The sequence below is a fragment of the Saccostrea echinata genome, unplaced genomic scaffold, assembly GCF_033153115.1.
Source record: "Saccostrea echinata isolate AGI-Se365-2 ecotype Australia unplaced genomic scaffold, CSIRO_AGI_Sech_v1 ptg000016l, whole genome shotgun sequence".
In the NCBI taxonomy this organism is placed as follows: domain Eukaryota; kingdom Metazoa; phylum Mollusca; class Bivalvia; order Ostreida; family Ostreidae; genus Saccostrea; species Saccostrea echinata.
The window spans coordinates 14333494-14347469 of record NW_026889765.1 but is presented as its reverse complement, the minus strand read 5'-3'; the positions used below and the strand labels follow the sequence as shown (position 1 = coordinate 14347469).

General features: G+C 34.2%; 1 protein-coding gene across 2 annotated transcripts in view; it reads right to left on the bottom strand.

The window, feature by feature from the left end:
- LOC133188465 (cytoplasmic 60S subunit biogenesis factor ZNF622-like) overlaps nucleotides 1-13976 on the bottom strand; it is a 29606-nt gene that overhangs the window by 5892 nt on the left and 9738 nt on the right. For both annotated transcript variants that reach the window (XM_061323905.1, XM_061323906.1), the window contains exons 2-4: nucleotides 9607-9789; nucleotides 8748-8879; nucleotides 2596-2731 (exon numbers count right to left, since the gene is read on the bottom strand). In XM_061323905.1, the coding sequence (XP_061179889.1) occupies nucleotides 2596-2731; nucleotides 8748-8879; nucleotides 9607-9783 (445 nt within the window). In that variant the 5' untranslated portion in view covers nucleotides 9784-9789. The remainder of the gene's footprint in view (nucleotides 1-2595; nucleotides 2732-8747; nucleotides 8880-9606; nucleotides 9790-13976) is intronic.

The window sequence follows — 13976 nt, the reverse complement described above, 5'->3', positions numbered from 1 at the left end:
TGTAAACATCATTCAGAATTGACCTTAACTTCTAAACAAACTTCATTTGCAGACAGAGGTGTTAATTAATCTCAATGTGACAGATAAAGATAAATACTTTGGATTTTCTTCTCGAGGAAAGTTAATTAATTGCAGCCTTTCATAGTTTACAATAGGAACATTCTCAGCAGTTATCTCTCTTTGCCCATTCACTCTTATAAAAAGTAAAGGAATCTACCCCACCATCCCAGCTCCAAACTGGATGACACAGAGAACCAAACTTAGCATCAAAATATGTCTTACTGCCTATTCAACCAACATACCAAATTTGAACTTAATTGGTCAACCCTAAATAAAGTTATTAGAAAAAAACAGAAAATTTGTGGATGGAAGGATGACAGAGGGACAGACAGACAGACGGACAGACTGACAGACAGAGTGATTACTATAGGGCACCCGCAAATCCTTGCAGGGCCCTAATTAAATAAAAAATTAATGAAGTACAGTACCAACCAGACCCAACCTGACACCAAAGCAGTCCCAGAAAGCAGTCTCCGGGACTGCTTTGGGACTGCTCTGGGTCCGCTGTGGGACTGCTCTGGGACCGCTATGGGACTGCTCTTGGACTGCTCTAGAAAACAGACCCAGCAGTCCCAGCAGTCCCTGGGACTGCTTTGTTCACTCATGCGTGATAAAGGTTCTGAGTGACATGATAGCTCCGCCCCTTGTGTATTCTGAATTTGCAGCTCCTTGTTGTTTTGTTTACTTTCTGCAGAGAGGTGTTTAAGATAAAAGCAAATATAAAAAAAAAACGAGTATTAATTTCTTACAAAAATCAAATAAAATAATAGAGATAGTTATACATGTAATTACTAAATGTCTTCAGAGGGCTGTAAATTTACACAATTGTAGTCTAGAATTAATTTTAAGAAAATAAAAGTAGTTAAAAAGGGAAGTCAGTGGATAATTTTTATCCCTTAAATTAAACTTCAATACAGGTGTTTGAAAAAAAAAATTATCTAGGCCTATTTAATAAATTAATGCTGTCAAATTACATATGTACTCAAAGTTTGCATTAACAAACAAAAAGCAAACAAACTTGTCATTTCAGTAAGATACATGTATTCAGGAACGTACTGTACTGGATTTTTTTCTTAATTGAAAAAGCTAATACCATGCTTAAAAAAGAGCACTCCATGCTTTTTTTTACCACCCTCAAACAAAACCTAATAATTTATTTAATGACCATGAAATAAAGTTATTTTACCATTCTTCTGTCACATAAACAATGTGAACAATTATTCGGGGATTTATTTATGAATTAGTTTTTAATTTATAAACAAGTCATTAAAAGAGTACATTTATTTAAAAAATAAACATTTGAAAATATCAGGAATTGTGACCTGTTTCTTATTTCTTTTGTTTGTGTTTACCTGGCCGGTTAATACAATGGGATTGTATAAAATGCGCTATATATGGTGTCAACACCTGAGGTTTCAATCGCCTTTGGGCATAATTAGCAGAAAATCAATGTATGTTATTTGGGTATCAGTGTTACACATCACTGAACACGCTGGTCAACATTGACACTAATTTCAATCTATGTCCTTCAAAAAATCTTAGTTTCAATAATTGTGTATAAATTTATTCGGGATTAATTTTGAACATAATCTGAGGGTTCCATTTGCATGATTTACAGATGTACACGCGAACATTTATATAATAAAACACTTAAAACTGAGAATATAAAGATAATTAAAATGGGAAGTCATTGAAAATAATCATGACTGAAATATAATACTCGGCAATGTTTAACAAAGAATTTTTCAAAAGCTCCAATACTTAAGAAAAATGCATTCAGAGTATAGTATGGGAATCGGCCTTGCTCTATAATTATTATTATCTATTTAAAGGTAATTCTGGTATAAAATAAACAATTCAAGTTTAATTTTCTATATTAAAAAAATAAATATGAAAACCAATATCAATCACAAAATATAAAGAAATTGGTTTATTTTGGTTAAAAATTAATATACCAAATAATTGTGTTTAAATATTCATGTTATTAATAGGTGTGAACGTCTTCTTCATTCAATAATTATAATTTGTTTCTATACGGTACTGTGATTTTCTTAACAGTTCAGAAATGACTGTCGCATAAGAATTGTAAATATGTGTTGATACTACTCAGAAAGAATTGCACTTTAATTTCAACTGCCTTTTATATAGTTACATTGTTTATTGGTAATCTCATTCTGAGTAAGCTCCACCCATTAAATTAATTAACCCCGCCCACTGGGACTGCTGGGACTGCTTTCTGGGACCGCTGGGACTTCTGGGACTGCTTGGACCGCTGTGGGACTGCTCTGGGACCGCTCTGGGACTGCTTTAGCAGTCCCAGAAAGCAGTCCCCGGGACTGCTCTGGGACTGCTTTGTATCAGGTTGGGTCTGGTTGGTACTTTACATTGCTAAATGTGCTTGATTTAGCGAATGCTGCTTTCCGCCAAAAGCACTTAAAATACACTGCCAAATGGAATACATTTAAGTATGCCCATCGTAAGATGGATGTATGAACAAAATTCATTCTCAATATAGCATATTTTATCCACACATACCTTCTTCCATGTGGCTTGTAGCTTCCTCACTCAGCTTCTGTGCCTTTTCCATGTCTGTTTTTATTTTTTTGTTTATGTAGTCCTTCTGTCTCTGTGAAGATTCCTCACTGTTCTGTTGGTCACTAGTTTTATTACTCTGTACAAAAGTGATATCAGATTTAAAGATTATCATTGTCTAGAATATACTGTCTACAGTTTTTTTGTTTTTTTTTTGTTTTTTTTGTTTTTTTGATCATGACAAGGAGCAGACGGTAGGTGTGACCGGTCGGCAGGGGATGCTCACTCCTCCATGGCACCTTATCCCACCTCTAAATTTTGAGGTCTGTGTTTGCTCTGCTCCAAATTTGTATCATTTTATTAGACTTTTGAGATTGAATACTGTTCGTTATCTTCATATTTCACATAGTAAAAGAGGTGGGTCACACTTTTTTACAAATGAAATTGGAATGGGCATAGTCATGGAATTCCCATGTCAACTAACTAAGTTTGTTTTTAATGCGGCATTATGCCTATGTTAATAGATCGGATGATTTCTGTATAAACTGTGTATTAAGTATGAAGGAAATATTCATGATGGGTTGAAAGTGAGCATGTTTCATAAAGTTTATTTCAGAATAAAATGTTACTTTAAGTGTAATGTATACGTCATCCCTTCACAATTTTTAATTTTACACAAAGGTCAATTTAAGCCAAATAAAAATGATGATGTCATGTGCAAATCCATACCTGCATGCCAAAATTTATCCAATAAAAAAAATTATTAAATTAAAAATCATTATTTTTCAATTGAAAAAATTTAAAACTAAATGTATTAGTTAATATTTCTCATATATTGTCAACATCAAAGTCAAGCCAACCTACAGGGGACTGTTATCAGGGTTCAACACTAACGTTAGTCCATTAGTCTCAGACTAATACATTTTCATTCGGACTAATAAAATATGTGGCTAATTAGTCTGAACGGACCAATAAAAGTTTTTGAAAAACAATATGAATAAATTACTGATATCCGATTCACGACAACTTTTAGTGGAAAACCCCGCGTGTATTTTTAGATTTCTAGCTTTTGACGGGTAGTTACGCAATGCCGGGTCAATTCAGCACTTAATTTTTCGACTGATCAATATGAAGTATAAGGTTTTAGCAATCATGATTTAGTATGACACTTTTAAGAAAGATGTTGGACGTTTTGGATGGAATGTAAAGACAAAAAAAAAAAAACGAGATCAGGAATACGATCGTACTTGCTGATTGCGAGATTTCAGTGAATCTGTGGAATAATATTTCACGTAAATACTTTGTTTATTTAAAAAAATAATACCTATATTAATTGTCACGTTAAACTAATGTTAACTTCTTATCTACCAGTGCTGCTGCTGTAGTTCACTACCACACACAGCTCTTATCTTTCACCGCAGGAGCAGTGTGAGGCTTAATTACCAGACAGATTTTGCAGCTACAAGAATTTGCAGCTGGAATAAATAGTACACATGTGTAAAGCTCATTATCTCATTTATTATTTGGAATATTTTAAAAATCAAAAGTGTTTTATAATCTTAAAAGTTTAAATTTCACATTTTCTGAATATTGTCCAATATGACCAATTAGTTACTTCACAGTTCTCAATTATTTACAACATAAACACTCATTTTCCAAGAAAAATGTACAATTTCTGCATATATTTCATCTTAAAAGTTCCTGATGCCACTTGAAGAAACAGTCATTTTTAATACAAAGTCTGATGTTGCACTGCCTGCATCCAGTTGACACTTCATGCCTTTTCTGCTGTTTTGCACAGCCCTTGCAGCGTCCTGGCTTTTCAAACTGAATGGGCCAGTGGGCAAGGCCACAATTTCCGGTTACTGCTGGGGCCTTTCGTTTTCTGCTACCCCTGAAGTCTCCAATCATTTGCTGGGCCAAAGCCTTTCTGAAGTCCAGTTGGGTCCTTTTTTTTTCTTTGTTTGTTTTGGTCCTCAGTTTGTGGTTGGGCGATTCCTGCATACAGATGAGTGCATTTACCAGGGCCAAGTCAAAACAAAACCAAAACAAGTATTTGTACCATTTTTTGGCCTTTCTGCAGGTAGAGTACTGCATCCTCTTCTGATCTGCTAGGTCAACTCCAAACATGTACTTGTTGTACAGTTCTGAGACACTAGGAGCTGACACATCTTTTCTAGTTCCATCTTTCTGACGCCTTTGCACGATCCTTTCATGAGTAGGGTCACAGTTTGTACTTAGATAAGTAACAACTTTTTTGTCCTTCCAAGCAGTGGCTACAAGATTTCCTTTCTGCATTGTTAGACTGTCACCCCTGTTCTTTAATTTCGCACTCTTTATGGCCTCTGGCATGCCACGACGGTTCACTCGAACGGTTCCACAACAGTAAATACCTTCACGTAACAGCTGTTTGTATAGTTCGGGACTTGAGAAGAAATTGTCCATGTAAATAACATGAGACTTGTGAACAAGTTTCCGAGTCAAGTCTTTCACAACACGAGATCCTAATCCTTCTTCTGTACGACCGCCAGCTACACGTCCCGTATACACTTGAAACTCGTGCACGTATCCATTTTTTGGTGAGGCTCGTTCCCACACTTTAATCCCAAATTTAGTTGGCTTGGCTGGCAAGTACTGTTTAAAGGACAGTCTTCCTTTAAAAGCTATCATACCTTCATCAACTGATTGTTCTTTGTGGGGATGATAGTTTTCATGACAAGTTTCAGAGAGTTTGTCAATAACTGGCCTGATGTGACACAATTTGTCATGTCCTGGTTGTCCTCGGGCTGGGTTTTGTGTGGTGTCATTCATATGGAAATATTTTGAGATTCTTTCAAAACGAGTCCTGGTCATGATGGTTGGAATACTGGGTATTTCAAATGGCCACGTTGATTTCCACGCCAGTGTATATGACGGCACTCCAAGGACTGAAAAAATGATGTGAATTCCTAAGAACGCCATCATCTCGGGAATCGTGGTAGGCACCCAAATTTTGTCGGGTCGTGTGACGATTGATCTCGCAGCATAACCGTTGGTTTCTTCCACAATTTTTTCAATCAAGGTTGTAGGAAAGAATTTCAAGAAAAAATCCAATTCTTTCTTGTCCTCGTCCAGCACAAAAGACGGGCCAACTTCCTCCGTAAATTCAGTCACGTTTGGTTTGTGTAACTGTCGTGACCAGGTCGCGTCGTCTATTTCCTCCTCTGACTCTTCTTCCGAAGATGAATCCTCAAAATCAGATAGAGAAATATCACTACCGATACTTCTTCTCTCTACTGCTTCAATATCTGCTTCTGTAAATCCCTCAAATTCATCAGAATCACTGTCCGATAGAAATATGTCGAGTATGTTTTCCGCCATTTTGAACTGCTTCTAGAACTATAAACAACGCGCTGGGAATCTCCTTTCTATATATTGATAACACTGCCTAATATGGAAACATTACGTATCAATTTACAGATTAGCCTTTCCTTAAACTGATTTTCATTGGTTCTGAGTTGGGGTCCTCCCTCAAACTAACCAATAAGACTTACCGTAACATATGTAAAAATGCGGATATTTCAGTCAGTACGAATGCGCAGGTATTTGTTTACAGGTTGCAAAACAATATTAAATTTTGCTATATATTCTTACCAAAAATGCGCAACTTTGAGTAGGTGGTATTAATTGAAAACAAACTTCTGAGAAGTTTCCTTTTCAGATCTTGTAAAACAATTCTTTATAAAGATTTTAGTACCAAAAAATACATAGCCATCCAGCAAGGCACGCAAGTTTGTCTCGCTCGAAGTCGAGCAGGTGCTTGAAAATCAAGTCCAGGACCTAATCACTCCCCACTCAAATACAGTATATAGAAAATTCAGCAAGCCCTAAATTTTAATGAATCTAGTCAATATAGGAAGTTACATATTGTTTTTCATCTCATAAAAAAATTCAGCTCCAGTCTCGTGTTAAAATGCCCGAATCGGAAGGGAAGATTCAGGAATTATTTTGCGTCAGCCATGATTTGACGTGAACCTCAAGTGAAATACTGTTATGACACCTGCAATAAGAGTGAAAATTTTTGCTTGCCAGAATAATGCCATTTTCCCGATCTGTAATGAATATGCAATGTAATAAAGCAAGTTTCATAAAAATCCGTCTCAAGGTAGGAAAAATATTGGCGACACTCGGTGACAGGGGTGTTCGCGGTGAACACGGATTTCTAAAAATATGGCAAAAGTTGAACTGTATGTAATGATCTTGCGCATTGAACTTTTGTTGTTTTTTGATCTCAAATTTTTAATTAATGCATACTGATTCACATAAGGATAAAAAATTATTTAAAATATGTTTGCTGTTTATAACAGGGCGAAAGAAGTAGTCTTTGTCATAAGGAAGGGGGGTGGGGTTAAAAAGAGCATTGAAATAATACATATTATTGAAATATCATGGCATTTTCTGCTTAATTACGATTGCTTTGCCTAAATAATTCTTTTTACGAACCAGATTTCTTTATCTGTTACCACTGTGTTCCAAATCAACGGATATCTACACATATTCAGATTTTTTATTTTGCTCCGGGTTTAGTCTGTATTCTTTAAATTTATAGATTTTGAAATTGTTTATGAGTAAATAATGTTAACGAGTGTGATGGCAAGGTATTTGTTAAAGTGTCCTCTAATTTTCATGCATTTCTTTCAACCCGATACATCGAAATCAGGCCCTTGTGTGGTCAAGATAAATTATTTTAGAGGAAATCTGGACTAATTTTCTATGCTCCATTAAACGCGAACGAACAGCAATGACGGCCAAAAAATGCCATTATTTCTCATTTTCCGTCTAAACTCACGAAATTAAACCTTAAATTATAGACTACAATATTTCGAAGTATAAAATCTGCTTTTACTGCAGGTTGCACAACAGTATTAAATTTTGCTATATATTCTTACCAAAAATGCGCAACTTTGAGTAGGTGGTATTAATTGAAAACAAACTTCTGAGAAGTTTCCTTTTCAGATCTTGTAAAACAATTCTTTATAAAGATTTTAGTACCAAAAAATACATAGCCATCCAGCAAGGCACGCAAGTTTGTCTCGCTCGAAGTCGAGCAGGTGCTTGAAAATCAAGTCCAGGACCTAATCACTCCCCACTCAAATACAGTATATAGAAAATTCAGCACGCCCTAAATTTTAATGAATCTAGTCAATATAGGAAGTTTACATATTGTTTTTCATCTCATAAAAAAATTCAGCTCCAGTCTCGTGTTAAAATGCCCGAATCGGAAGGGAAGATTCAGGAATTATTTTGCATCAGCCATGATTTGACGTGAACCTCAAGTGAAATACTGTTATGACACCTGCAGCGGTTATATCCGCCAATGCGGATTAGCGTGTAGTAAAATCTGACGGGTTTATCCGTCACTGCGAATATAAGCGAGATAAAATAAGCTGATATATCCGTCAGTGGTAGGTAAAGAGTTAAAAAACATTGATGTTTCTTTTTTTTGACGGACTAATAAAATCGTGTGCAGACTAGTTAAAGTTATGAAGCACTAGTCCAGCTGGACTAAAGCCTTAAAAAGTTAGTGTCGAACCCTGGTTATACCTAATTACCTACGTGTGAACTTGGCAGATTATACCATGAATATTACATTAACAACAAAGCTAAATGGACAGGTGTTGTAGGCAGACTGGGGAATGGTCAGGAATGTTGCATCATCAATTTTAAGATAGGATTTTGCTTGTCAATCCCACGAACAAACTAATTTGAATCAAGTGCATTGATTCTATAGGAACCTTTTTCATTACTCTTTCTTTATGTTTCATACAATTGTGTATATTTTTCATACTCATCTATTATTAAATATACATGATAGCAGATACAAATACTCTGAAAAATATGGAAATGGCAGCAGAGACAGATAAATATGAAACAGTAAGACATGATTGCGATTAACATCCTTATAACAAATTTACACTTACAGCAAAGTAATTTTTATTCTCAGGGGTTTTAAAATGTCGTATTAAGAACTTACAGGATATACATGTATAATAATTTACACTCTTGATGAATCAAAATTGTTCATCCCTGGCACTTGGCTATAATCATAACCTTATAATACTGGTTTATCAACTGTTACAAATGAAAGATGAAACAAAAACAACACTAGTATGTACCTGTTGTTGAGCTTTCATTGAGAGTTCCTTATGTTTCTTTGACCTGATGTGATTTTGGTAGGCATTCTCAGAACTGAAGTGTTTACTACACAGCTGACAAACTAAAGACTGTACTGTCTGTTCTTCCTCAACCTGTTATAAAAAATCAGAAAAAAAGTAACTAGAGTTCTCTGATGAAACTAGCTATACTGATTGAACTGTAACAATCTAAGAGAAAAGTTACAACTGGAATTGCAGATTTGTATTTAGAATTGCGTGTTTTGGTGCAGTCTATACTTGTATACCAATGAAATTTCAAAAATTAAAATTGCTTAATTTGAGATTACCATATTCCTTGCTGAAGGATTTACAATCTTAAACATATGTCAGATACTGTTAAATATTGCATTTGGCTGTGTATTCCATTTAGCGGCTTTGGTGGAAAGCATGCTGATTCCGCTAAATCAAGTACATCGCTTAATGTCTTGCATAGATATACAGAAAGCTATACATTCTGAAATGTGCTAAATCAGATCTACGCTAACTTGTTGAAAGATCAGGTTCTGCCAAATATCGTACACACTAACAGAATTTAATGATATATGTATAGTAATTTATTCGTGGGTTAGTAATCAGTACGAATATTTTAAAATAATGCCTTGTTTAAAGTAATTTATTCATGGGTTAGTAATCAGTATGAATATTTTAAAATAATGCCTTGTTTACAGTAATTTATTCATGGGTTAGTAATCAGTATGAATATTTTAAAATAATGCCTTGCTTGAGAGGGTCCTTTTACTCATGACAATAATTTTTATTTACATCATGTACATTACAGACAAGGTTTACCATGTTGTTTTGTATGGAAGTTTACACCAACCTTAGCCCTTTGAGAAAGAACTTTTTCCTTGAATACTTCAGTTGTAACAGGAGGTAGATCTGCCACCTTGCGTTTGAGGTTGTAGCGATGCCAGTCTGTTTTATAGTGAGCCCTTTGGAGGTCACCATCCCGGAACCCCACACGACACGTGATACAGGTATATAATCCTGATGACATTATAACCTACAAAAAGGAATAAACTAATAAAACATGAAATCATAAGGAGGCTCATGGGGCCTTAATGGTCACCTGAGTATGATACTTGTTATGTGTTCTTTTCCCCAATCTATACTATACTTCTTTGAAAAACTGTAAATCTCTAAGGTTATCCAAACCTGGTCCAATCTAAGGGCCATTTTGCAAATTACAGTCAGATAAACTGCTGCTTCCAGAAACTTAACATGTGACTCAAACAATATGCAAATTATCCTCTAATGATCAACCATTAATTGCTATGAATATGAAGTGTGAAACTTTAGGTGCTTCCAAACGGTGTCTTCTACCTATTCCTACTTTTTAAAAATATCAGTTCCACCTATTCCCACTACCAAATAACAATACATGTTTAGATACTAATTAGTTTGTTTTTATAGTAATTAGACTAATTAGATCCCATCTTAGATTTACCTGCATTTTGTACATTTTAAGACAGAAAAAAATAAATAGATTTATGAAAAAAAAATATTTATTTCAATTATATATATTTTAGAAAATTTAAAAAAGTGATTACAAAACACTTTAATATCTTGATTTTTTAACATTAAATAAATAGATTTATGAAAAAAAATGCATTTAAGTACCAGTCCATATAAAAATCAGACAAAAGATGATACATGAAGGTTCTCGGAATTTGATGATTTTCCACACATAGATTTCTCTTGCACTATGATCCATGTATGTAAAATAAAAAATGTTTTAGTTCATGGTTACTATGGAAACCTGGCCAAAGAAATTTCCCTAGCAACCGGCCAATTTTTCCACGTGGTAGGACAAAAAGTCACTTATCTTTTAAGACTTGAAATGAAATGTAAATATGAATAAAATTATTCCTCTTCACTAGCATAAAGAAGATACACATCTTAAGTGTTTTAACAACCCAACACGAAGATATCAGATTTAAAGTTAGTTCTGTAATAGACATTGGAAGATATACATGTTGGGCAATTTTTGCTGATTCAGTATTTTTCTTGAGTTTGGCAATATTTAAGATCAAATTAAAATTTGCATCTAAAAATTTCAGCTTTTGCATGTATATCACATAAAAGTAGAGGAATGTCTCTAACGAAATCCGAATTCAAACACGTGGGGTTTTTGAAAGTTAGTGTCCGTTGCCTAGCAACAATAATGGATGTTTTGATAGATAAATAGTGAATAATTGTGCAGTGTTACACAGAAAAATTGTATAAATTGTTATATTAGAGTACTAGAAATAAATTTTAAAGTGATAAAACATATATCAGACTTCTTAGCAAATTAAAGACTATTGTACAGTTACTTATCTCCATGGCAACAGCAAATTCCCCATAGCAACAAGGCCACAAAGCTTAATTTTGGCAGATATTCATGTACAGTGGTAAGAAGAGTTTCAAATTTAGTCCTAAAATTGCAGTTTAGCAAAATTAAAAATGTATTTTGGACCTCATAAAAGTATTTTTGTTGAATAAATTTCCCATAGAAACAATTTTGAGAACATAACAACCACTTGATTTCATTGAGTGTTTGAAAGATTCATTCTCTGCAATTACTTTGACCTTTATATATGAGCAGGAGAATACATAGTCACAGAATTTCTTCAAACATGCTATATGTGTTATCAAAGAATTTGAAACCATTAACTCATATAAGGCAAATAATTGTTGCTATGTAATATGGTTACCATGGCAATGTGCCCTAAATTTTGAAAAACTTAACATGTTGTTCAGAGTCCCATTATTAATGTTTACAGCAATTCAGAAAAGTGACAATGACTGTGTATAAAAGTCAAAAACTGGCTGTCTTGTATGCAAATGGACGATGTAATTTTGAAAGTACGAGGGGCATTTGAAAAGTTCTGAGAACTGCTTGCTAAAATATTAACTATTTCATTGATACCAATGAAAAGAGCTGAAAAATTTGCACTTATATGAATGTCATTTTCTTATATTTATGACGTAATAACTCCAAAAATGACGTCAGAATCTCGAATGTTGAGCATACTGAAAAGTTGCGTTTTTTGTTCACATGAGAACATCGAAAAAGTGATGTCAAAGGCTTCTTTGAAAAGATATTGCAGAGAAAATTTGCATGGAAGTAGAGTAAGACTATAAGATTGGTACGGTAAATCAGCAATTCCACATTTTAATTTTTTGCTTAGTTAATAAGCACGGTAATGTTATCTTAGGCGTTTATAACAGATTTTATTTATATGATATAGCTGAATTTTCGGTCTATTATAAAGCTCTCCACTATATTAAATAAAACATATTCTATATAAAACTGAAGTGTAACAATGCAGTTTTCCACAAATTTATCTTGAGTGTCAGGATTCTTACCGTTTACGATTAAGACGTACAAAAGTCTTCCCCGGGACAAGTTTCTGTGCGTATTTTTTCATATTATTTCAAATTCGGCAATCCAAAACTCACTATTGCTTTTGGCTTTCGACTCAAAAAAATAAATCTGAGTTTCATTGCCATGTATAATATTATTTATTTTCCATGATTGAAAATTTTCGAACATATCGAGTTACAGTGGGGTTAAAACTACACCGGCGCCATTTTGGTTTTTACGAGAAAATATTGGGCATCTTTAGCTTAACCTCTTTTGAGCTTTAATCGTTCCCGCATAATTGGTTAAAATACCTGACGAATTAATGCCAGCAAATCCTGTAACACTTTGCACTATTTTACTTTCTGTTTTTCTCACAGCAGCGTCTTTTTTACCCAATATTTTGCGCAAGATTCGATAATAACGTTCTATGTTTGACACACTCTTAAATTAAACCACCTCAGAACTATAAGAGCTCCTGAATATAACCTCCATATGATAGAATGTTGTCTGTGTAAACATTCTACCAATTGGTAGTTGTGTCCGTTAGCGTTCATCCAATGAACAAATGTTGACTTTAAAATTTTATTTCACAGAAAATTTCATTTTTATGGTCAGTATGCTAGACATTCGAGATTCTGACATCATTTTCGGAGTTATTTTAGGAATGACTCTAATTCTTGGCCAAATTATTCCGGTATAACCTGGTTTGGGTCAGTTTACGCTTTATAATCCGGATTATAAAACAGCGTTAACTAACCCAAACCAGGTTATACTCGAATAATTTGGCCAAGAATTAGAGTCATTCCTTATAATTTAATTTTAAAATCATTAAATAACTATGGGTGTAAAATTTCGTTGCTTTTTATTGGTTCAAATTTGCCGCTCAATAATACAACCGTAGTAACGGAAGTGATGGGAAGCGAGGGGAGGTAAAAACTGATACATAGGCCTAGCAGCCTTGTTGTTTGTTTACATGTGGTAAGATCGAATTATTGTTTGAAGTTAAGGGTACATTTATTAAATCTGGAATTTTCTATGAATCCCGAGGACTGGAAATGAGAGGATTGTACGGATACAGATGATTCAGCTGGTTGTCGGGGGGGGGGGGGGGGGGGGGTGTCCCCATACCAAACCAGGTTATACAGAAATAATTTGTGTTCCTTTTTGGATATAAACCAATCAGAGGCTAGAATACAAACAAAATTAAATTATTTCCGTTTAACGGTTAATATTTTATCAATCAGTTCTCAGAACTTTTCAAATGCCCCTCGTATTTATGTATTAACATATTCCATGGCAACAAATTTGAACACATACATGTAACAACTTAGATATTTCTGATAATTTAAAGAGTTAAAGCATTTTTTTATGTAACCATTGTCTTGAAGAAGAGTAATGGCACACAAATTGTAGGTGGAATTCGATGTACTCATCTCAAATATTCACTAGAGGAATACATTGTGCAATCATAACTTTAAATTTTGAGATGACACATTTTTACTATAGAAACCCTTTGTTAGCATGGAAATTGGTCCTTTAATGCTTAAGGGAGTACAAAACTTTTTTTTTTAGCTTTTGTTTGTTTTAAAAGAATTTTGAATATGACACATAAAGTTATCTCCCTTGTGGTATTCTTCTTTCAATTAGGGTCAGAATGATTAAATAAAACAAAGTGGTCCTGGAAAGAATATTTATTGTTTCACAATGCTTTGTATTCCCATTTCTTTCTAACCATGCACCTGTAAACAACTAGTGTTAAATTATACACCAATCGAATAGAAATACACCCCTGCCCCCAGAAAGAAGCCAACATATAGCAAATCAATTTTTTTACCAACAAC